A 26,228-nucleotide genomic window follows, 5' to 3' on the forward strand; every position below is an offset into this window, starting at 1 on the left:
ATAAATCCATGATCTAGGTCTTTGCAGATTGATGAGAGGCACTAAAAATAAAATTCTAATAATCATTCAAGATCCTATCAAAAAAGAGTAAACAAAATATCAATAATTTGTGGGAGATGGTCAATGATCCCAAACTTCTCAAAAAACATATAAAAAGATGGAGTAAGTAGCATCTACCCTTGGAAGAACATAAAAGAGGAGCATTTATTACAAGGAGGGACTGAGAAGGCTAAATGTAAGAATGGGCTGAGCTTATTCAAGATGATCCCACCCCCTCCCATTAAGTTGGGCAAACAAAGCCAAGGCAGAAACCAGGGGCTAGAAGCCACATGGGCAAGCTACAATACTAGTGCCTAACTTAAAATTTCATATATCATGGATTTTTAATAAGTGAATAAACTAGGAAGAAGGTCTTTCAATATTTGAAATATTATGGAAAATGTGAGAAGTTTCAAAGATGTCAAAAATGGTAAATATTCTGATTCTCAAAAGAGTGAAGAAAACAGAGCCTGTACACTACAGGTCAAAAAGACTGACTTCAATTCCTGGGAAAATTCTAGGATGGATCATGAGAGAAATAGTCTGTTACCATCTAGAAAGGGAAGTAGAAATTAAAAAGCCAACATGGCTCCATTAAGAAGAGGTCTTCATTTCTTTAATTGTTGATTGTCCTTTTGTTTTCAAAAAAGACCATGACATCATGAAGATGATGCCATGATAAGCTCATGAACTGGATTTGAGTGAGGGGGTGCTGTGCTAAGTCACCAGCCCCACTTTCTTCTCCAGAACCATCTGGGTCCAGTGGTCAGGGATGGGTCAAAAAATGATGGGAGATGACTCCCTGGAAGGGAAGCAATCAGGGTCAAGTGATTTGCCCAAGGTCACACAACATCAAATATCTGAATCTGAATATGAACTCATCCTCCTAACTCCAGAGCTGGTGCTCTATCTGCTGCCCTGATAGATAACTGGTAGAGGAGAGAATTTCTGTAGATAAAAGTTTCCCTTCAATTTAACAAAGCTTTTGATCAAAGTTTCTCAGACTCTTTTCATGGAGAAGATGGAAAGTGGTTAATCAGACATCACTAATACAACTGTAAGGATTCTTTGTAAGGCTAGAACAAGAAGTTGTTAGTGGTTCTATGTCAACATGGCCACAGGTCTCCAGTACAGGAAGCCGGGGACCTGTAGCTGTTTCTCTCTGGAGGCGTGGTTCAGAAAACAGCTTTGAGAGTCGACCACAAGCTCAAGAGGAGTCAGCAGGGAGGCACGGAGCCTACAAGAAGCCAACGTGATTTTGGACTGCACCGAGAGGAAAGAGATGAGTGTGTCTCTATGCTCTGACCAGTTGGATCTCATCTGTGTGGGGTTCCTGAAGCCACAGTTTAAGAGGACATCACTAAGTTAGAGAGAGTCCAGAGAAAGGCAATCAGGGTGAGGAAGGGTCTTGAGTCCATCTTGTTCTAAGACTGGGGTGGGGGGGGGGATCATGACAAACATCTGAGAAGCTGTCATGGATTAAAAAATTTAAGAATTTAGTAAAGAGTTAAGAATTCAATTTGGCCCTAGAAGATAAATCTGGAAGCAGGAAGTGGTTGCAAAAAGGCAGCTTTGTATTAACAGTAAGAAAGACGCCCTAACCAGAAAGAATCAAAGTAGAAGAGACATCCTGGGAGGCAGTTGGTTCCCTCTCCTTGGAGGGCTTCAGGTCAAGTGAGGTGGACAGATGACCGCTGGTCAGTGATGTGAAAGCAGGGATTCCTTTTGGGTAAGAGTTGGACTAGATGGCTGCTGAGACCTCTCTCAATTCTCAAATGTTGTCACTTTTGTCTCATGCAGACCCTGTTCTGCTAAATAGCCTTATTAATGGTTTGAGAAAAAAACCCAATATATTCATAAACTCTGAAGATGACAGGAAGTTAAAAAGGACTGTGACTATACTGGATACAAGATCCCAAAAGATCCTGATGGGCAGAAATGATGGGCCAAAATCCAGCATGATGAAATTTAATATGGATAAATGTAAACTCCTTGACAAAGGCTCAAAAAGTCATTGCTCAAATTTAGTAAAGCGGAGATGTGGCTTAGAAAGCATTTCATGTCAAAAAGCCTCAGGTGTTTTAGCCAGTGACAAGCTCACTATAAATCAGCTCTGCTGCCAAAAACCCAATGCGAATTAGTCTGCATCAATAGAAGGACAATATCAGGACAAGAGAAGTCATAATCTCACCATTTGTAACTTGTTCTATTACATTGGAAATATAGCCTCCTTCTAGCAGAGGCTTATGAGAGTCCCTAGCAAGCTGAAATGTAACCAGGGGAGCCTCCAAACCACTTCCTTTGAGGATTGGTGATGAAAAGAACTAGGGATATTCACCCTGAAGAAAAGATTTCACCAAGACATGATGACCAAATTCAGATAGCTGAATGGCTGTCATGTAGAAGAGGGATTCAGTGATCCTGTCTGGCTTTTTAAGCTAACATTTCCTAATAATTTGACCTGCCTGGAAATGGTATAGGCTGCCCAGAGAGATAGCTTCTAAGAATGAATTTGAAGGGCAATGTAACATTATTAGAACATATTTGTATCCCTGTCACAAGTGGAACCTAAATGACCATTTGGGGGGCAAAAATCTCTAAGGTCTTTCAAATTTTTAAATGATATTCCATAATTACAAAATTTAGGAAGTTATTTCTAAATAAGGGTTTGAATACTAGGGAAATTTTGTTGGAATATATTTATGTAACAAATTCACTGGTTAAATTATACATGGCATTGGAATGATTTTTCCAATCAAGGACAGGTTGATTTTTCAAGAACACTGTTTAATACATTGTGGTTTATTTAGGGATTGTCTCATCTTAATTGTCAAATGCAAAATATTGCTGGTATATACCTAATAATAAATATTTATAGTACCAATAATACCACTTGCCAAATGAAGGGGAAGACATTTCTTTAATATTGACACTATGTGTAACTTATATTAAGTAATAGTGCTTGCTTAAAAGGAAATTGAAAAAGAAAATTAATGATCCTTACTATATAATTTTTTCTTCTCTTTTATCATTACATTGATCTGGATTTTAAGTTCTATTTTTCCTTTTATCTTCAAAAAGACTTTTCAACATATATACTTGAATGGCTGAAACTACCACCATGACTCCCAAATTAACCATTGACCAAAAATTTACTCTGTCAAAGTTGCTTTCTTGTATGTTTCGATCACGAGCTTCAAATGCTCTTAGCATAGTCTGGATGTGGCCACTTTTGCTTAACCTGGACTTGATGCTGTTGATGGATTCCTGGTAATAAAAAATTTCACAATGGAGAGTTAGCTTTCAATTAGTTAAAAAAATGCTTTAAAATTCTTTTATTTTCACATTCATATATACACATTTAAGAGTAAACTTTTCAGGATATATGGATAGGGGAAGTGGTTCAGAGTTAAATTAATAGATATTTGCTCACCACAGGGATTGTTTTAAATAATAAACTCCCCTAGGATATTTAAGTTTATATTTGAGCTTATTTACAGATAATTATTTGACAGAAAATGTATGAAAAAAGAATATACACACACACACACACATACACACACACATATATATGCTCTGATAGAACAAATTTGAGATGGAAACATAAAATTAGCTGCTTCTAATTCAGAAATAAAGAAAATCTTATAGTGTATATATAGTATATATAGTAATTATATAGTAATAGTGGCAAACCAAAGAGAGAGCAATTTAATTAAATTATTTCTTATATACACACAACTCTTTAGGAGCTTTCCTTAGTTTTAGCTTGGTCAGCATTGGTGCCCAGTGATATCTTGTTCTTGAAAGGGATGGATTAAAAATAAAGCCTTTAGAATGTGTATCTTCTAAATTGTACATTTTTTAGGGCTATCCAAGAACTTATTTAAACAAGTTTTCCAAGTAAAACTATTCTGGGAAAATTATTTTTGGTAGCACAACATTTAGTCACCAAGAAGCCTATAATGCATAAAAATTATGAAGCACTATAAAGATGAAAAATGAAATATGTAGGGAAACAAGACCAGCAAAATATGCTTAAGTTTTTAAATGTTTACTAATTTTAAAAATCATGCAGAGTATAATTATGCAACAACAGGTCTATACTACTGAAAATTTTTTCCAACAGAGCTAGAACTAGATTCAGATCTAAAAGTAAAATGGTTCTATTAAGTTTACCATGAGATCACCAAATGATGCACCATTTATGCTATACCAGTCAGAATCTGGGGGAGAATGTTTTCTGAGATGGGTTTATTCCCTCAAGAAATAAAGAATCTTCAAATGATATTTAAATCAGCATTTTTTCAGATACAAGAAAATAATAACTATTTATTTAGTTATATGGATGAAGAAAAATGCAGGAATGCTCCAAGACATTTAACTACTTGGTATTTGAGTTTTCACTGAAAGAACAAATTTGAGAAGAAAAAAATTACTGAAAAATCCAGCCACCTATCAAAGCAAATCAAATATTGTAATTTACTATGAACCAGTACATGAACAAATTACATTTATAATGACATCTTTGTCCCATTTGTATTAGTAACTTGTCCTTTGGGCAAATCAACTTAGCCTTTTTGGGGATTTGGTTCATTTTCTGCAATCTACAGAGTAAAATATGAGAGTTCCAAGTTAGCTCAATGATGAAAATAAGCATTATGCCATTGGCATTTAAGAATCTGGATGAGGAAATCAATCTGGTCAACAATACCCATGTAGCAGTGAGCAGGGGGATCAACATATACCTATTATGTTGTCGTTTCAGTTGTGTCCAACTCTTTATGACCCCATTTTGGGATTTTCTTGGCAAAGATACTGGAGTGGTTTGCCATTTTCTTCTGCAGTTCATTTTACAGATGAGGAAACTGAGGCAAACAAGATAAACTGACTTGCCCAGGGTCACACAGATAAGTGTTTGAAGCCAAATTTGAACTCAGATCTTCCTGACTCCAGATCTGTGCCATCTAGCTGTCCTCATATATAAACATCTACATACACAGACACACACAAAATATACATATATAGTTGTAGATCTGGACACACACACACACACACACACACACACACACGCGCGTATAAAATATATATAAATAATATATATATAAAGTAATTGTGATCATTTAGTATTCCAGCTTGATCTTAATGAATATAACTTTAATACTCAAATGTTTATATATGATATTTAAATTCACCTTACAATTCTAATGCTAAAGGACATCATATAGTTGTGAAAAATTAAAGTGATATCTCTGGATTAAGAAATTAGCTAAATTTGTAGTGGTTTCCCTATGTAAAAGAAGAATCCTAAACTTAAAAATGGGGAACCTGGATTAAAGACCCAGTTCTGAAATTTCATAGCTATGTGGTTATAGTAAGTTCTATACCTTTTAGGTTCCTTCACTTTCAAAATCTGTAAGATGGAGCTAATAATCATACAACTTACCCAAAAGATTCTAAGAAAAGAACATTGTAAATTATAAAATAATTTGCTATTATTATGCTTACCAGAATATCTTCCAGTTTCATATCCAACATATCTGTGCCTGTCACATATTTTTTCCAGTCTTCTTGTTCTTGTTCCTGTTCACCCATATTATCTAGGATCAATTCAAAGAAAATCACCTTCTCGGAAATGGTGCTGAATGTATTGTCAAAGCAGAACATATAGTCCCCAGCTTCTGTCTCCACACTGCATAAAAACACACATTTCCAGTTATATTAGAGTCTTGTCCTAGATTGATGCTATATTATTAAGAAGTTACATCAACCACAGTAAATAAATAAATTCATGATTACTGGAAAAACAATTAAGTAACTCAAGGTTTCTTATTACTGAAAAATGAGAAAAATAAATTAAAATAAATAATAGTCCAAATCTGGTTACCATTTGTTCTTTGCATTTTGAAGAAAGTTGGTCAATGCTTGTTAAAGATGATCATTTTCCTTATTTGTGTTGTTTTGAATGATTTCGATTCAGTTCAATCTAAATATGAATAAGTGACTAAACAGAACCATCAGTTGACAATTGGTGTAAACTGTGCGCACTAAAGTTTTTTTGGTCTCTTTTGTGTCATGGACCTCTCTGGTGAAGCCTGTGAACCTTTTTTCAAAATCACATTTTAAATGCATACAATAAATACAATCCAATATATATATAGGATTTGAAAAGAAAAACCATTATTCTGAAATAGTTTTCAAAATGGGAAAAAAAGTTCATGGATCCCAGATTAAGAATCCCTTCTTTACTGGATATCCATATGAAATTTTTAAGGCTCTTGAGACCAATATGAACAGCTAGGTGGTACAGTGGATAGAGTGCTAGGAATGAAGTCAGGAACTCTTCTTCCTGAGTTCAAATCTGGCCTCAAACACCAATTAGCTGTATGACCTTAAGTTACTTAATTGTTTTTCTCAATTTACTGGAAAAGGAAATGATAAACCACTCCAATACTTTTTTTTTAGGTTTTTGCAAGGCAAATGGGGTTAAGTAGCTTGCCCAAGGCCACACAACTAGGTTATTAATTATTAAGTGTCTGAGGTTGGATTTAAACTCAGGTACTCCTGACTCCAGGGTCAGTCTTCTATCCACTGGGCCACCTAGCTGGCCCCACTCCAGTACTTCTGGTCAAGAATATCCCAAATGGGATTGCAAAGAGTTGAAGAGGACTGAACAACAAGATTACATAGGTTATATAGAAATGGTCACACCATTAGGCTGAGTTGGAAAGGCCCTTAGTGCTTACCCATAATCTAACCCCTCATATTGCAAATAAAGAAAGTGAGACCAGAACTAAGATCAAGGCCTAGACCTCAACTGCATAACTTTCCCTCTAGCAACCTTGAGAAACAGTGGAGCAGGAGCAGATCAATTTGAAAGAGGTTGGGGATTGCAAGTTGAAGACAGTCAGGAGAGTGTTGAGTGAACAGTGACAAGGCAGCAGGTCCTGGGCTTAAAAGCTGGGTACTGAGGCACCTAAAGGAAAGGGAACCTGGGGGGAGCAAAGCTGGAGTCAGAGGACCTGGGAGGGCGCCTGGCTAGAAGGCCTCTGAGTCCCTTCTGGTTCTAGATCAAGCATCCTGACTCAGGATCCAGGGGTTTTCCCCTTAAACCATGTTGTCTTTTATTTACATTTAAGCTCTCTGTCTAAAGTAGGGTTCTTAACCTGGGATGCACAGATTTCCAGGGTCTATGCACTGAGAGAGGGGAAAAAAATGACTCTTCAGTTTTGTTAAATTGAGCTTTCTTTCAATTGTTTAAATTGTTCCATTTGTTATTCTCAATAGAGCAGGGGTTTCACCAGACTGCCAAAGGGGTTCAGGATACAAAAAAGATTACTGATGTAAACGTATTACCATTTTGGAAAAACAATTCATGCCAAAGTCTAATTACATTTGGACTGAACTGAATAGACTGAAAAATAGCACAAGGGATCTAGTTTATAACCAAAAAGGTCAGCTCTACAAGTATGTATTTGTTTGTGTGAAGGTAAGCTTATATATTAGCTTATAGAGTTAGCTTATATATTAGCTCTCTCCAAGAGCTCTGATAAATTAATCCTGAAATCTTGGACTTATAACACCTTGCTCTAGGACAGAAAGATCATACATATAGAAAGAAATTCAGAGGTCCCAAAACATCTGGTCAAAGGACCACCTAATTAAGGGTTCAGAGGTACAGCTGCAGGGGGGCAGTGATCTATACTAGGGTACCCACACCCAAGTTGAGGTGCCTGAAACATTTTAAGTATCTGCCTGGGATGCTTAATTTTGAAATTCATCTCCATTCTCAACCTTTTGCCCATTACAAATCTCTCTTAAATGTCATTCTCCTGAAATACTTTCATCAACAAATCAAATCACTATTGTAAAGACAGATTTTTGTCAACTCAAACCTTTTATTTTTCACTCCTTCAGAATTCATTTGGCCAGGTAATAAGGGCCAAATCCTACTGTCCTGCTTCTACCTAATAACTAAAATAATCCACATCTTTCCTTCAGTATTTAATACGTTTATCTATGATTGTCACCATATTGTGGCTATTGGCTTGGCAGCCCACATCTCTCTCAATTATTTAAATAATCTTTTCAGGTCATTTTGTAGCTCTGGTTCAGGCTGAAGTTGAAGATATTTTAACTCTAGTATTTTGTGATTATTGTTCCCAGTTTCAGGCTTCTGTGGTTCTTGATGTTCTGCTCAATAGGAACATTTCATTCTTATCTTCTAAGATGAACTTGATATCTTCATCTTTTCCTATTTCCTAGTCATTACCTTTATGCAAGAGTAATGAAGTGTAATCATAAAGTTTTAAAAATCCAAATGAGTGTTGTCCCCTTCAATGAAGTCACCAATGGAAACCATATACTTGCTCTAATGGTTCTGCAAATTTCTGAAATTGTCTCAGGACCTGTGGTATTCTTTTGTACATGCTTTATGACATATCATCATTCTTTGAGGAGACAGTGGATTTATTTTTTTAGCCAACATCCATTAATTATTTGGAATCTTATCTGATAACTAACATTTATATAACATTTCAAAGTTTGCAAAGAGCTTGATGTATGTTATTTCATCTGATCCTCATAAAAAAACTTTTTATTGAAATAAAAATTATTTCCCCATCTTATAAATAACTATAGGAAACTAAAGCTGAGAAAGGATAAATGACTTGCTCAGGGTCAGACAGCTAGTATCTGAGAAAGGACTCAAACTCAAGTCTTTCTGCCACCTAGCTGCCTAACTGTTGAATAAGGTAGGAGTCAAGCTGGATACGACTGTTTGTTTAAAAAAAAAAAGTCTCCAATGATGTGTGATAATAAAGTAAAGATTGATTTCTCTGTCTCAAGTTTATAATTTGATGTATACCAGACACTGATTGGTTGTATGAATAAATCATTCCTGTGAAAATCACACCATGTGTAGGTTATTATCTGCCAAAATGAAATCAATCTGTCAACTGTATTGAACCAGACTTCACTGTCATTATCTTTTGCCCAATTAACTGAAAACCTAAACACCTTACTTACCTATGGACTCCATCTGATTTTCTTTGTTCAAAAACAAGGGTTTTACCTTCTGGAGATGTAAGGTGGAAATCAATGTCTAATCCTGCTCCATCTAAAACCTGTGAAGAGAAGTGTAAGACTTATTTAAAATGCTGAAAAAAGTTTATAGAGTACTTTTTATATGGAGTGCATTGAATATCATGTGAATTATGGCAATATTCCACAATATAAACTAATCCAGTTCATTGAATGAATTGGAGAGAGGCAAGAAAAGATTGATACAAAAATACCTGTTAGGATTTACTGCAATAGTCCATGCAGGGTGGTGGGAAAGGAGGGGACAAATATGAGAGAAACCATGCCAGTAGAATGAATAAGACTTGGCAAGTGATTGGACATGGCAGGTATGGAATACATAAAGATTAAAAACAATAAAACCAAAGTTTTAAACAGTGACATAATGAGGAGCAGGTTGGAGAAATTAAATAAACATGATTCTAATGTATATAGTTGAGATGAGCAAGTCCCTCATAGTTGATCATCACCCAATGTTGCTGTTAGTTCATGTGAATAATGTTTTTCTGTTAATTTCATTCAACATTAATTCCTTCAAGTCTTTCTAGGCTAAACAGCTTTTCTGAATACCATTTATTTGAGTTCTTTTTTTTAATGTGAAAAATGCAATTACCCTCCGCCCCCACCAAACAACTGAAAGATTGATGAGTGTTCCTGATTTATACTTATAACCAGATGTCACATATGGCAAGTGCACCTGGGTTTCTGTGAGAGGGAACAAATCTTTTCTTCCCATGGACAGAGTCAGTCCAATTTCAATTTTGTTTCATCTTTTTTTTCTGCTATATACAGATGTATAAGCCTAACTCATATAATTTTCTTTCATACTTATAAGAGAGAAAACAGTGGTTTTCGTGGTCCTTTGCAGGAAGGATTTGTAGTGGAGAGAACACACACACACACACATAGGAATGAAGTCTCAATTCCTTCAGGTTTCCTTTCAAATGGAAAGTGGTAAAAGGATTTTGGAATGTTCTGGCAGTCATCTCTGTTGTTGGTTGATTCAGAAATATAGAATTGTAATGTGAAATCTAGGACCATTGGTATTTAGGATATCAAATCTGTCCAAAGCACAAACAGGTTCTTACTTCCTACTAATCACTCTCCTCTGGCTAAAACAGCATGAAATAGTCAAAAACTTTGAGAAAATTGGTCCGGTCTGCTTTACAAAGTCATTCCTGGAAGCCAAAGCATCTCTGGCAGAGATGGCAGAGCATCAGAGAGTTATCAGAGGGACTGCAAAGAGCTGAAACCTTGAAGGTTTCTAAGGGTACAAAAAGCCAGGAAGTCTTCCAGTAATCTCTCTCCAAAAGCTCTGACAAATTCAAGTTTCTGCCAGAAGCATATAAAAGAGGAAACAAGGATGAAAACAATTCTCTGAAAGTAATATTCAAATGAGTACCAAATGTTCTTAACCTGTCTTTTTGAGATACTTTTGGACATAGCAATTATGATAAAAAAAAAAATCCACCTAAGAATAAACAAAACTTATTTATTGGTATGTATTTCTGGTGATTCATGTTGGCATGAATGATAATGGCAGGGCAAGCCTGCGAATAATATCCATGAACTATAAAATCTCAAGAATTAAACTGAAGCTTAGGTAGTGTTTTCATCATACTTTCCAAATGAAACTTGGAACTTTAGATGAGAAAGGATGATATAGAATGTTAACAGATGCCTAAGAAGATGGCACTGGAATATGGAATGTTTTTTTCTTAGACCAGAAATATTTCTGGATACCAGAAGAAATGAGATCTTAGTTAAGGTTGGAGGGTATCCAATGAAGATTGGGAAGAATATATTTGTATAGAGAGAAGATTGGATTGGGAAGGCTTTAAACTAAAAATGGAAGGAGAGAACAGATTAGACTGGCTGATGATTGAGATGAGTTATGGACTCTTTTTAAACTATTTTCTTTGAATTCAATCTTTTGGTGTCTAGTCTTCTATATTCTCTAAGTTAACAAACAATCTTCTATACCTTCTATATCCTTGGCTACCTAAGGATAAATTAACTCCCTCCCTGCACCCTACTGCACATTGCACATTCTCTTAATCTTATCCTCAACCACCTCAGTCATATTCCTCCAGCATCCCATTCCAGATCTGCTTTGCTGTTCTACTGTACTCTCTAGACCTTCTGTTCTATAAATTAACACATTTCCCCTTATTTTATACCTCATTATCTTCTGGCCCATGTTTTGGTACTCAACAGAGATGTAGCCCTGGAAATATGAGGAATCCCCCCCCCCCCCGAGTAACTTAAATTCTTGCCTTGCCTTACTAAAAAGGTTTTCATTTCAGAAGGCAGAAGAAATAATTAGCAGAGCTAGTAATCAAGGCCTGATTCTGATCAAGGAAGAACTGTTCAATGAAGATGAAATAAAAACTAAAAGAAAAGACTATCTGGTATATTTAGTAATGGTCTGAAGTCTACTTTAGATTTTAGGACATGATATCTAACTAAAGCAAACAAAATAAAGACTTTACTTTGAAGACTTATAATCTTAGAGTTGCTGGGACATTAGCTTGATATATAGCTATATATCTATATATATCTACAGAGAGAGAGAGAGAGAGAGAGAGAGAGAGAGAGAGAGAGAGAGAGAGAGAGAGAGAGCACCTGACTCTCTTTCCATCATCAACTACCTATAGGATCTTTCAAGCTAGATGAGCATAATTCTCAATTCTCCATCCTTGATCACCTACATCAGTTGTCAAAATCCTTCCCAACCCTTTTTTAATCTCACAAAGCTACTACCTTAGTTGGTCCCTCATCACCTTTCACATGGATTATTGCAAAGACTTCCTAGATGGCCTTCCATCTCAAGCCTGTCCCCACTCCAGTCCTTCCTTCACAATAAACTAAAATAATTTTATGTGCAGATCAGACCATGTAATTTCCCCATTCAATCAAACCCTCTATTACCTTTATGTTCAAATAGAGATTCCTCTGCTAAGTTTTTAAAGTCCATCAGAACTTATTTCCAACTCCCCACTCACAGGGATACAAATCGGTTTCTCTATATTTGTCCCTCCATCTCCATCTCTATGCCTTTGAAATGATGGTCCTCCATGCCTTGGAATGTCTCTCCCAAAGACCTAGAGTCCTTTTCAAACTGTCTTCCACATATATGTATCTATTCATTTTATATTTATGATATGGAATGGCTATCTTGTAGTTCCAACCCAAAGCATGATGCCTGGCCTACTGAGGGCTCAAAAGATGGTTGGTGATTGACTGACTGAGAGGTTAAGTCACTTCACTCCACACAGTCAGTATGTGTCTGAGAAGGGAGTGGAGTCCAGATTTTACTCCAGCTCCCTATTTACCAATGCGTCCTCCCTTTCAAGACAGTTTTAGGAGTACCAAACCAGAGAATCATCTGAGACTTGTAAAAATGCCAATGAAAACCAAAAGGAACTTTTAAAACCATGTTAGGAGCAAAAAACCCCAGAATTGTCTTGGGTTACTGTGTTTCTGAGAATAAATTATTTACAGTCGATCATTGCACAATATTGTTGTTACTGTGTAGAATGGTCTGGTTCTGTTTACTCCCTTTGTGTCAGTTCATGTAAGTATTTCCAGAAGTTCATCTTGCTCATCATTTCTTATAGCACAATAATATTCCATTACAATCACATGACCCAACTTGTTTAACCATTCCTCAAATGATGTGTAATCTCTCAATTTCCAATTTTTTGCCACCACAAAAAGAACTGCTATATTTATTTTTGGACATATAGTACACCTTTTTCTTTAAAAAAAAAAATCTTGGGGCCAGCTAGCTAAGTGGCATGGTGGATAGAGCACTAGCCTTGGAGTCAGGAGGATCTGAGTTCAAATATGGCCTGAGACAATAATTGCTCAGTGACCTTGGGCAAGTCACTTAACCCCACCGCCTTAAATAAAATTTTTTTAAAAATCTCTCTCTCTCTAATTGCTGGATCAAAGGGGAAATATAGTTTTACAGTCCTTTGGACAGAGTTACAAATTGCTCTCCAGAACAGTTAGGTCAGTTCACAACTCCACCAACAGTGTATTAGGTCCCAGTTTTCCCACATTCCCTCCACATTTATTATTTTCCTTTTCTGTCATATTAGTCAATCTGATAGGTGAGAGGTGGTACTTCAGAGCTGTTTTAATTTGTATTTTTCTAATCAATAGTGATTCAGAAATTTTTTTCATATGACTATAGATAGCCTTGATTTCTTCATCTAAAAATTGCCTCTTCATATCCTTTGACCATTTATCATTTGGAGAATGACTTGTATTCTTATAAATGACTCAACTCTATATATTTTGAGAAATGAGACCCTTTATCAGAGAAACTTGCTGTAAATTTCTACTTTTATCCCTTCCTCTCCATCTTCTCCTCTCCCTAGTCATTTTCTGCCTAATTCTAATCTTGGACTGCATTGGTTTTGTTTGTGCAAAAATGTTTGTAGATTTAATTTGGTACAAGCAAAATCAATATAGTTAAATCAGAAGGGAAAGCCAAAGGGAAAGATGTCTTTGAAGCAAATTTCTGATAATGGTTGAATAGCCTAGACATATAGGAATTTGATAACAAATGTATAAGAATAGTTATTCCCTAATAGATAAGTGAGCAAGGATATGAGCAGGCAGTTTTCAAAAGAAGAAAGGCATGTTATTAAAAGTTATTTGAAAAAAAAATAGCTCCAAATTACTAACAAAGAAATGTAAAATTCCTCATTCATCAGGCTGGCAAAGATGACAAAAGAGGAAAATGTCACCTGTAAGAAGGACTGTGATGAGGACAGACTCATTGATGCACTGCTGGTAGAACTTTGAATTGGTCCAACCCATTCTGGAAAGCAATTTGGAATTATTCATTGAAAAGGGTTTTATTTTCTTTTGTTTTTTGTTTTAAAGACAGCTAAAACTGTCACCAGCCTGTGGTGATACTACCAAGTGATACTGCCACTATCTCTGCTACAACTGAGTAGCTATCAAATGGAGAATGGCTAAACAAATTGTGGTATGTGGATCTCTAAATGTTGTACTACAATAAAAAATAAAGGGATGGATTCAGAGAAACAAGAGTTCTATGAAGTGATACAGCAAGAAGTGAACAAAACCTAGAGAAAAATTTATATAATGACCCCAATAATGTATAGAAAAACAACACTGGCAAAACTTCAGAACCTTGATAAACACAATAATCTCATAAGCATAACTTCAAAAGACTGAAGATTTTGACACCTCTTTTTGCACAGAAGTGCAGGACTGGAGGGACAAAATGAGACATATGTTTTGAAATATAGTCAATATGTCAGTTTTAATTGACTTTTTTTTGGGCAAGGCAATGGGGTTAAGTGACTTGGCCAAGGTCACACAGCTAGGTAATTATTAAATGTCTGAGGTCAAATTTGAACTCAGGTACACCTGACTTTAAGGCTGGTGCTCTATTCACTTTGCCACCTAGCTGCCCCTTAATCGACTATTTTCAATTGTTATAAGGGACTCTATTCAATTACTTTTAGGTAAGAGAGAATAGTTTAATACTGAGTAATACACACAGGAAACTTTAATAATTAAGAGAACAGGGTGGTTAGGAGGCACAGTGGATAGAGCACCGGCCCTGGAGTCAGGAGTACCTGAGTTCAAATCCAGACTAGCTGTGTGACCTTGGGCAAGTCACTTAACCCCATTGCCTTGCAAAAAACAAACCAAACAAAAATAATAATAATACAGAGAACAAAAGGGACTTGTTCTGTACTACCATGTTAAATGTAATACACTCAGTTTCATATACAATCTCCTTTTCTAATTTTTTATATGTTGAAATGTTGTTTGATGATACTTAAATTCATAACAAAAAAACTAACAATAGAATGTAAGTCCTGAGACTGATTCTAACATCAACAAAGCCTAAAGGGCAAAACTATGAACATAGCATTCCTATATTTCAGGCAAGCATTTGACCATTTGCTTTCTCAATGAACAGATAGAATCATGTAGGCAAGGTGATTGTTCAGTTAAATGGATTTAAAACCAGGTGAATGACTAGATACAAAAAGTTGTCTTTAACAGCTCTTCTTCCATGTGAAACGGGGGAAAGGGGGCCTCAGGGACCTGTCTTTGGTCTCCTGCTGCTGTGTTCTTTAATCCATGGTTGGGAAGAAGTGAAGCATGACAAGATTATCAAAGATGCAGATACCATGAAGCAGGGAGGGACAGTTAAACATGTCACACAAAATCAGGGCCCACAATATTCTGACAGGCTAGAAAGATGGGTCAAACCAATTAAAATGAAATTTAATAGGGATAAACATAAAATGCTATAGTTGAGTTAATTTTTTTCCCCCTAAGTAAGAGGTGACAGATATGGTTAGACAACAGTTCATGTGAGAAAGACCTGGAGGTTTTAATGGATGGGAATCTCAGTAAATATCAGGAGCGTGACACTAAAAGTGAAAAGACTGAATCTGATCTTGGGTTGTGTTTTAAAAGGCCCAGAGAGTCCATAACAAGGATGAGCTCACTCTGCTGTGTTCTGCCAGGGCTGGCCCATTTCAGGTGATTGGGATGGCAAAGAGCCTGGAGTCCAAGTCATTTAAGGAGCTAACCAAGGACCAAAGATGCTTGGCTAAGGAACGGGGAAACTTTGGAAGTTTGGGGGGGAGGGTTAAGAAAGACTTAAGTGGTCAGCATTAGAAATCATCCTGTGTTCATGAAGTATGTCATCTATGTCTTATATCCTAAGCATTCGTTTTCCCTAAAGAAAACGTCCTGGGCTCTCATTTCTCTCTCTCTACTCTTTCCTTTATTGATCTTTTAAGTGCTCAGGGATTTAAATATTATCTCTATGCAGAGGACCCCCAAATTTTTCTATGTCACCCTCATTTTTCTTTTTTTTTTTTGGAAAGGCAATGGGGTTAAGTGACTTGCCCAAGGTCACATAGCTAGGTTACTAAGTGTCTGAGTCCACATTTGAACTCAGGTTCGCCTGACTTCAGGTCTGGAGTCAGCCACCCAGCTGCCCTGACACCCTCATTTTTTCCACTGAACTCCAGTCCCCCATTATCAGCTGAACAACTCAAATTCAAGATATTCAAAACAGAACTTAGCTTCTAACACTCAAATCTATTCCTCCTGAAATATTCCTATTTTAAAATCTTAATATTTTTATTGATTTTTATATCACCATATTTTCCTCCAATCTCTATCCTTTTCCCCTCCTAAACAGTCATCACATTTAACAATTAATATTTCTGAAGACAAAAAAGGGGGGGAAACCCTAGCATAATCAATTAAAAAAATTGAAAATATGTGCAATGTACATTTGTAAACTTCTCTTTGCAGAGGGTGAGTTTGGAGTATCTTCTCCTACCTTTAGAGTCATAATTCTTTTTTTTATAATTTTGCAATATTCACTTTTAAGATTGGGCTTTTATTCCCAAACAGTAAGCAATTTGTTATTTTTGTTCAATCACGTAAAATATATTTCCATATTAATCAGCAACATTAGCTTTTGAAAATTTCCCCATTTCTTATGTGGCTATCACCATTCTCTCACTCAGCCAGTTTATAAGCTTGGAGTCATCCTTGAGACTTCCCTATTCCTCATCCCTCATATAATCATCCCATCAGTTACCAAGCATACCTCCATAACATAGTTTTCATATGTTTTTCATTCATACGGACCTTCATTGTGATTAAAGCCCTTTCCCCTTCCCAGCCTCCTAACTGTTCTGCTTTCAGGTACCCCCTTTTCTGTAAGTCATCCACTATATAAATTGTGTTTACATCACTTAGTTCCTAGATAAAAAACAAATTAAAAGATACTTTCCTATAAGCTCTAGAAGATGGGTTAGCTCGAAACAATATGGATGGCGAGATTTCAGGGCATCTGTAAACTTATATGGGGAAAAAATAATCACCATACTTATTTTCATTAATCTCTGAACTGAAATGTACCATTACCTTCAATTATAATTTTTTTAAAATTACATTTAATCTGAGAAAGGTCCCTAGGCTTCACCAGTCTGCCAAAAGGGTCCACAACACACAGAAAAAAGTGAAGAAATGCAGCTCTTGGATAGAACTCAGTTCTTGGCTCAGATCTGGAGACCTTCCATAATTTGGCCAACCTATCTTTCCAGACTCATTTCACAATGCACTCATATTATTTATTCACTTTACTTTTCAGTCAAGTTGGACTACTGAACTTGTCATTGCCTCTCTGAAGTCACAAAAAATTCTCCTCTCCCCCTCCTCATCTTGGCCTCTCGGGATCCCTATTTTTTTTCAAGGCTCAGTACTTTTCAATCCCTGATCCTCCAAGTTAATGTTCTTTCCTGCCTCAACTTACATTGCTTATCTATTTGCATCAGAATAGAAGTTTCTTGAAGGACAATTTTTTTCTTTCTTAGTCCCAGTACCTACTCCAGTGCCAGGGTGCAGAGAAGAATCACCAATCAATGCTTTATTGAAATGAATTCAGGCTGCAGGGGGCAGATTTGGGCTCAATGTAAAGTAGAAAGTTCCTAAACATTTACAGCTGTCAAAACAGAATGGGCTGCTTTGTGATGTGTGAGTTCTACTGGCTTTGTGATGTGTGAGTTCTACTGGCTTGGTCATTTAGTGATGCTGAAGACATATCCACATATGATTATAGACTGAATTAAATGACTTCTTAAGTTTCTTCAAACTTCGAAATTCTATAGTTATAAAATTTATATCCTTCATAGTAGCACAGTGCTATGTACCTGACATTAAAAAGAATTTTTATTTAAATATAAATAAATCTAAGAGGTGAAAATTATACTCAACAATTCAGAGAACTCTTGCCTTTGAAAAGGAAAATAGGAAGTGTATCAGAAATGGCATCGAGTCTAAAGCAACAATCTAAAACAGAGGCAATCATTGGAATGATCTATCTTACTCTATAAATTATTGTGAGGTTCAGACTGTTACCAACACAAGAGCAGGATGACTTTGGAAGGATTTTGGTTGTTTTAAAGTCAGAAAGATTTGAGATTCTATCCCTGCAATGTAGAGAATGCTCTAAAATATGTTCTAACTCTTTTGCTCTTATCTGCCTGTGCCCTTTCCTGTCTAAAATGGGTTCCTTATAGCTTAAATTTGAAAATCTCTTTAAAAATCTGTTGAGATGCTATAGAAAACTGATTTACCCAGCCTCAAAGCTCTTATCAAGAGTTCTAAGGAATCCACAAAGTTTCCTTCAACATTCAGAAATGTGTACAAAGGGAACTGAAAACTATTGAAATAAATTTAAAGCAACAGTTCCTCCCATAACAAACTATGGTTTACTACACTGACTTACTCAATAAAACAAGCATACTCATATAACTAGTCCCATCATGTTGGGTAAAAGTTCAAACAGTTGCACTATTTTGAAAAAGAGCACTTTTGGCTAACACTTGGTAAGTGAAGGTGGAGTGGGGTAAAAGGGAAACAGAGACAGGGTGAAACTAAGAGAAAATAAGAATTTGACTAGGTTTTGTAAACCTAAGTATCATTGTAACAGAAGAAAAAGTCTTGCTTTAATCAAAAAAGTATTTGATTCTGGGTCATAATACTGCCTATTTAACAGGTAGGAGACCTGATAGGACCAACTTAAGCTTTCCTCCAACATCACAGGAAAGTGTAAAAGTGATCCTAGTTTCTCTTTATTTAAAAAATAAATTTTATTGTTACCTTTAATTTTTATTTCTCAATTATTTTTGGATATATATGTGTATATATACACACATATACTTATACAACCACTTTTAATGAGGAGAAACAACTAAGAAAAAACGATCCACTCCACAAGGCCCATTCTGACAACAGGTACAGCCTTGTGACCCAATAATCTCCCAAGGAAGGAAGGTGTGGTTCATTCCTGATTAAAAAATCAATTACTCAGCTTTCTTATAGATATCTTAGCATTTAAACTTGAGTAGTCACTGAGCAGATTGGTTTTCTTGGTTCTGATTTTTTATTTTACTCTATATCAGTTTAATGAGCCAGATTTTTTTTTAATATTTAATTTTATTTATTTTCACATTACTGCAAGTCTTGTTGTAGATAGAGAAACCTCAAGAAAAATAAAATAAAAAGGGAAAAAAGTGTACTTTAATCTGCGTTCAGATATCATCTACTCTGTCTCTGGGATGGATAGCATTCTTTATCATAAGTCCATCAGAGAAGTTGCTTCAATATTTTTTCCCCCACAATTGCTATAACTGGCTATATTTCCCTCCATCCTATTTTTCCCCATCCCTATTTAAACTATCCTCTCTCTCCTTTCACCCTGTCCCCCCTCAGAAGTGTGTTGTATCTAACCACCCTCTCCCCACGATCTTCCCTCTCTTCTATCATCTGTTCCCTGCTCCCCTCCCCTGTCCCCTTCTCTCCCTTTCCTCTCCTTTTTTTCTCTAGGGTAAGAGATTTCTATAACCTATTGAGTGTGTATGTTATTTCAATGAGCCAGAGTCTTAAAAATTCTACTGACAAGATACAAGGTCTGGCAGATCCCAATCTAGCTAAGCCTAGAGAAACTCATCACCAGAGCACTGCTGAACTGGTGATTATTTTTTCCTACTATAGCATTAAGTTAAAAGAAGAACCCTATTGATAAAATCAAAGGTCTCTGAAGTCATGAAGTAAGACTTATAATAATAATAATAATAATAAGCTTACAGAATTGAGAGCTTTAAGTTTTGCCAAGCACTTTCCATACATTGTCTCATTTAATCTGCATAGCTCTTTAAGGTAGGTAGGCTATTACCAGATGCCTGACAGAAGAAACTGAGGCTCCAAAAGGGGAAGAGAAATGCCCAGAATCTTAATTTTTTATACTAAAACATGTGTTTGGGATAAAAATCCACTTTAAAAAAATCGAGAAACTCCTCTGAGCAAAAAGGAAAAAAAGTTTATTTACATACTCCAAGCCTCTCAAAAGTAGTGAAGATCAAGGAGCTGAAACCAAGATTCAAACCAAGCAAGATTTTATGGCCTAAATCTCCAGTTACAATTTATACTTGAAAAATTCACACAGTAACAAAGAGAACAATAAAATGTTTTTATAAAAATTACCTCATCATCCAGATGTTGAGAATATAAAAAAAAACTTTAAAGACCTTTTATGCTTATCTAAATGAAATAATGTCTGAGTGTGCAAGGTCTTTCTTGGAATAGGCTACTGTCCTAGTTAGTAAAAATAGTCATCATAAAGTAGGTGGTCTAAAAGTTCTTTTTTGGAAAGCAAGGACTTTCTAGGAGTAGTCTATTGTCCTAGCTAATTAAAAAAATACCTTTATCAGAAGGCATGTACCTAGCTTGGAATGCAAGGTCTTTCTTCTAAGAATAGTCTAAGAATAATAGTTTGTTCTTGTCTTAATGTTTCTTAACCCTGAGAGGACTTCACTAGGGATATTAACCCTAAGAAGGTTTTGTTGGGAATATTCCAATCCTATGGAAATAGAAAAATCTAGCATGCTTATTTTAATACTGCAAATTTAATAAAATGGACATTTTCCCCCAAGTAATTTATGAGAATTTTGGTTTAACACTGATAATACAACACAATAAATCTGGCAATTTCTATGATAAATTCTCTTCTAGTCCTTTAGGTCTTTGATTGGAGGTCAAAGCAAAAAAAGATTCTCCTCAAGAAAAGTAATAGTAAGTCTAAATCAAAGCAAGCAATACATAGGATATTTTAAGAGGGGCCAATGTAAATTTTTCTTTGTTATTATCTTTCGGAAACTACTCGAATTCCTTTCTCATGTTCCCTGACACAGCAGTCCAGGATAAGGAGTTGGCACTACCAAGTCCAGCATGTCTGGATCCTCACCCTCTGCCCCCTGCACTCAGTAGACTCTCTTCCTCTATTGTCCATCCTCCCCAATCCATCCCATCTGTATCACCCAATAGAGACCCTAGTTGCTAAGATCTTCCAGTCTCTATGGTAGACTCTCTCCACCTCTGTCACAGATCCTCTCCATCCCAATCTCTGCTCTCATACTCAAAACCATGATCCTCCTAATGATCTCCCTGGATACCCCAATTAGGTTCATGAACTCAATTCCCAAGGCCTACACTTTTAGTAGCTACCCTAGCTACTCAAAGGATTAGTAATATCTTAGCTATCAAAAGCTATATCAGACTTAACAATAGCATTTCCATGATTTTTTTTTTTAGGTTTTTGCAAAGCAAACAGGGTTAAGTGGCTTGCGCAAGGCCACACAGCTAGGTAATTACTAAGTGTCTGAGGCTGGATTTGAACCCAGGTACTCCTGACTCCAGGGTCGGTGCTTTATCCACTACACCACCTAGCCGCCCCCATGATTTTTAACTATAAAATTATCTTCCTTGTATACTATCCTCTCAGTCTCTCTCTTGTCCTGTGTCTCATTCCTGACACCTATTCTTTTTTCTCTAACCTCTAATGTTCTCTACCTAGTCACAGAATCTCAGAATTGGAAGGAGCTTCAGAGGTCGTCTTCTGCATCTCAGGGATGAATAAATATACCCTTACTATCTCCACACTTAACCCATCATCCCTGCTCTGGCTTCATGTTCCTCTTTTTACCACCTTATTTGGCACCACTGTGTACACTGAACTCCACCATTGATTCCCTATCAGTTCATAAGTCTGTTCATCCCATCTGACTTTTTCTAAGTTGGTAAATATAGGTGGAGAAAGTCACATCACTCTGTCATCGACTTTCACTACTAATCCGCATTTACCTAGCTCAAATAGACTCTCACTACTATACAGTCAAGGCTTCTCAGGGCTGATCTAAACCTTCTCTTTTCACCTGAAAGTCCCAATGCCACTCCATATATCACTTCTTTCCAATAAATGTCTTTGCTTTCTACTTCATTGGGGAAAATATAGATCATCAAAAATAAAGCACTCCTAAATATCCTCTACTCTACATCTCAAAATTCCTTTACCTATTCACCCAGCCTCTCCTACTTATTTTTGTTTTTGTAAGGCAATGGAATTAGGTGACTTGCCCAAGGTCACAGAGCTAGATAGTTATTAAATGTCTGAGACTGGATTTGAACTCAGGTACTCCTGACTCCTGGGTCAGTGCTCTATTCACTGAGCCACCTAACTGCCCACTCCCACCCGAATCTCTCCTGCCAATGAGGAAGTTTCTTCTTGTAAAGGCAAATACCTCTATTTTGCCTTCGATCACATCTCTTTAACCTGTCCTACTGATCATTTTCTTTCACTTCTCATATTCAATCTCCCAATTAATTTGACCCTCTTTTACTTCCTGAAAACAATCTTAGGTCTTAAAAAAGTCTTTACTATTATTGATCATGCATCTCAAGCTATTTTCTTTTCTCTCTTCCTTTTTACTATCAAATGCCTCAAAATAAACACCTTCACTCTTCCTACTCCATCACTCAATATGATGTCAGACCTTATTCTGTCTTAAGCTCTAACTGCTAAACACAATGGCCTTTCTTTTGACTTCTTTGCTGTCACACCCTTCAAACTCTGTTGAGACTTCCTGGCCGTTCCTTCTCTGGCTGCAGTGACACTGTACTTTCCTCAGTCTTTTCCAGTTTTACCATTCCTCACTTTCCATTGTTTCCTACTTCCTACCTCCTTGGGGGGCACAGTGGAAAGAGAGAGTGCTGGGTCTGGAGTTAAAATCTAGCTTCAGACACTTACTGGTTGTATGACTTTGGGCAAGTCACTTAACCTTGTCTGTCACAGTTTCCACAACTGTAAAATGGGTATATTAAGAGTACTCACCTCCCCAAAGTTGTGAGAAGGATCATTTGGGATAATAAATGTCAAACACTTGGCCTGCTTCCTGACATAATAGTAATTTAAGAAATTCTTGTTTCCTTCTTTCTCTTAGTGAAGCTGCTGGGCCCTTTTTTCTTCTTTTTCAACATACTTTTCTGAAATCTGCTCTGAGTTCAATGCACGCTTTCTCTACGGATGATTCATCTCTTTCTCTCTCTTGCTGCATTTTCACACACACACACACACACACAAAAAAAACCAAATGCATTTTCAAGTCTCAATGCACCTGAAACTCAGCCTGTCTAGAAAAGAGCTCTTCTTCCCCTTTTGATCCCCCCTCCCCTCCCTCAAACTTCCCTATTTGCACAGTGGAAGCACCTCACCCTTCCTGGTTATCCAAGCTCATCCCCTCTTTCTCAGACCTCATATCCACTCAGATGACTAGACTTTTGGTTTTTATTCTAAAACATGTATTCCATTCCTCTATTTCTCTCCATTCATTGGCTACCATATGAAATATTCAGGCCTTCACTACTTCTCCCTTGGGCATAGCCATGATCTCTCTGCTTCCATTCTCTTCTCTGTTCCATTTTCCATAAGCTGCCAAAATAATCTTAAGGCAAAGATCTGACGATGTCACCTAAGGATTAAAATAGAAATTCCTTTTCTGACACTTAAGTCCTCACATAATCAGGGTCCTGATGGCCTCTCCAACCATATGTCATACTAGACCCAGTTAAACCAGTGTCCTAGACATTCATGTTGTTTACAACTAGCCTCTGTGTATTTGCAAAAACCTTCTCCAGGACTGGGATAACTCATCCCCACCCATCAGAATCTTTTTCAAGCCTCAGGAGAGCCCTCTGATCTGTGAAGCCCTCAATAAATTAGTTTCTCTCTCTCTCCCATGGTCCTCTTTGCCCCCTTCTCATTATCTTTTGGTCTGCCAAGGTAGTATAATAAATCTTTTAAAGTAGAATATAAGTTTTTTGAGGTAACTATTTTGTTCCAGATTTTTTTTATCTCCAGGACCCAGCAAAGTGGTTTCCTTTATAGTATAGTAGCCTAATTATGTTTGTTGATTAAAAGGAACAATTAGCCTCTAGAAAGAGAAATTAATAGTTAATTTATAATTCCTTTAATAAGCTCAATTGGGTATTGCCTCTTTTGCAGTGAGAAAATAGGCAACCGAAAATTTCTGAACCTGTTCTAAATGTAGACAAAACATGTTCTTAGTCTTTGCTCTTTTTCTGCTTAATCATTTCTTCTAATATATTTAATTAGGAAAAAAAAAAAGGGGGCTGTGAACACTGAAGTATAATTTTTTTTCCTCTCTCTATTCTTGAGGTTTCTTTGAACCTGTTCTAAATGTAGACAAAACACATTCTTATTCTTTGCTCTTTTCTTCTAGTATATTTAATTAGGAAAAAAAAAAGGGGCCTGTGAACACAGAATGAAGTAGTTTTTTTTCCCCTCTCTATTCTTGAGGTTTCTTTGAACCTATTCTAAATGTAGACAAAACACATTCTTATTCTTTGCTCTTTTCTTCTAGTATATTTAATTAGGGGAAAAAAAGGGGGGCTGTGAACAATGAAGTATAATTTTTTTCCTCTCTCTATTCTTGAGGTTTCTTTGAACCTGTTCTAAATTTAGACAAAACACATTCTTATTCTTTGCTCTTTTCTTCTAGTATATTTAATTAGGGAAAAAAAAGGGCCTGTGAACACAGAATGAAGTAGTTTTTTTTTCCCCTCTCTATTCGTGAGGTTTCTCATCTTCTTCGGGGAGGTTTATGTTTACTCTTATAACACATTCAATTCACATCAATATATGGTATGGAAACATTGTAGAGACTATCAGACAGCCTTTAAGAATTCAGAGTCTTGCAAAAAAAAAAAATGATGGGTGCATATTACTACTGTATGTAATTGGAAAACACATAATCCAAATAATATTTGTAAATTTTTTGTTGAAGCAGATTTACACGTGGCTCATTTTGGGAATTCCATTTACAATTTATGTGGGAAATTACATTAAAAAGTTACCTTGGGGGAAAAAAGGGGGGGTTGTGCTTTTACAAACTTAGGAAGCTTAGAAGTAGCACGCATTTCAATTATACTTGAATTCTACCAGCAAGTATTTTAAGGCAGTTTGCTTGAAGCCTGAAGTGAAAAACACCCATTTCCAACCGCGGCCCCAAAAGCTCAATGGTGATATTATTTCCTTCCGATCTGTCCCTGCCACGGGGGAAGGTCAGAGGCAGGCTTCCACCCAAGTTAAGTCATTTCGACGCTGGGAAGGGAATAAAGATTTGACATTCGGGCGAATCTGGAAATCCCTTTAAGAACCCGTAGTTTCTGAGAGGCTCCCGGCCCCGCCGCGGTCTCAAGCCCGGGGGGCGGGGGCCCCCCGGAACCCTGACCCCGACAGTGACGACAGCCCCGGCCGCTCACCTGGTACTCGATCTCCAGCGTGGCCCGGAGGGGCATGGGCTGATAGAAGCACTCCTTGTGCCCGGCCGGGAGGGTGATGGTGAAGTCGCTGTCCAGCGAAGGCGAGAAGGCCGAGGCCGCGGCGGGCAGCAGCGCCAGGGGGCCCGCGGCCAGGAGCAGCGCCAGGGGGAGCCAGGCCCCGCGCTCGTCCATCTCGCCGCCGGGCCCCACTCGCGGCCTTCCGGCCCGATGAGGCGCCTCTCCACGCCGCCGCTCCCGGGCCTAGCGGCTCCTCCCACCGCTCATGGGGGCGGGCAGGAAGTGACCGCGGGCCCGGCGCCCCGGCTCTCGGGGCCGCCTCCGGCCCAAGCCGCGCGGTGAGTAAGCGCGAGGACGCTCGCCGAGGTACGCCCCTACGGCCCGCCCTCTTAGGGCGCCCCCTTCCGTGGAGGGCCCGCTCGGGAGGAATTGTGGGAAGTGTAGTTTCCAGGCTCGCCGGAGGGCGCCGCTCGGCCGTAGCTCCTGGACTACAGTCCCCGAAATGCCCCGGGCGCTTCGGCCCGTCCCGGATCCTTCCTGCGCTTGCGCGGGACGGCAGAGGCGGGAAGTGGGCAGCTTTCAACGGCTCTCGCGGCTGTTACAAAACAGAGGCGACGTGCGAGGCGGAGACGGAGACGGAGCGCGGCGGCTCGGACTGCCCCGGGGCGGCCGACTAGCGCTGGGCCAGGAGGGCCTGCTGGGGAGGGCGGTCATGACCTCGGGCTCCCACCGCCCCCTGGGGTGGCCGGACCCCGATAGCATTGGCTCCCTTCCCCCGAAAAGGGGGAGAAGCCAAGGCCCCACCCGTGCCGCCTCCGGGCGCACCTCGGGGCCGGAGGCCGATCTTCGCTGGGGGCTGAAGGAGACCTTCCCGCCCTCTTCCTCCC

The 26,228-nt window shown here is 37.9% G+C and overlaps 2 protein-coding genes across 14 annotated transcripts in view; one reads left to right on the forward strand and one right to left on the reverse strand.

Moving 5' to 3' along the window:
- Positions 1-2,940: 2,940 nt before the first annotated feature.
- On the reverse strand, positions 2,941-25,601 carry TMED5 (transmembrane p24 trafficking protein 5). Of its 2 annotated transcripts, XM_074188186.1 has the most exons (5): positions 25,324-25,601; positions 9,064-9,161; positions 5,534-5,728; positions 4,123-4,157; positions 3,152-3,309 (listed from the first exon to the last, which is right to left on the reverse strand). In XM_074188186.1, the coding sequence occupies exons 1-5, from the start codon at positions 25,513-25,515 to the stop codon at positions 3,236-3,238; spliced, it is 594 nt and encodes a 197-aa protein (XP_074044287.1). In that variant the 5' UTR covers positions 25,516-25,601; the 3' UTR covers positions 3,152-3,235. The 2 variants fall into 2 exon arrangements, with proteins under 2 accessions (XP_074044286.1, XP_074044287.1); XM_074188185.1 differs by lacking the exon at positions 4,123-4,157 and having other exon boundaries at positions 2,941-3,306; positions 5,545-5,728.
- The window catches only part of CCDC18 (coiled-coil domain containing 18), a 120,330-nt gene continuing 119,576 nt past the window's right edge, over positions 25,475-26,228 (forward strand). For 11 of the 12 annotated variants that reach the window (XM_074188170.1, XM_074188171.1, XM_074188176.1 and 8 more), the window contains exon 1: positions 25,780-26,228. This exon is cut by the window's right edge and continues 34 nt beyond it. In XM_074188170.1, the coding sequence (XP_074044271.1) occupies positions 25,844-26,228 (385 nt within the window). In that variant the 5' untranslated portion in view covers positions 25,780-25,843. Of the gene's footprint in view, positions 25,680-25,779 lie in introns of those variants that run through there. The other variant, XM_074188178.1, reaches the window with a different exon arrangement.

Source organism: Macrotis lagotis, chromosome 5, assembly GCF_037893015.1.
Source record: "Macrotis lagotis isolate mMagLag1 chromosome 5, bilby.v1.9.chrom.fasta, whole genome shotgun sequence".
NCBI classification, from domain to species: Eukaryota; Metazoa; Chordata; class Mammalia; order Peramelemorphia; family Peramelidae; genus Macrotis; species Macrotis lagotis.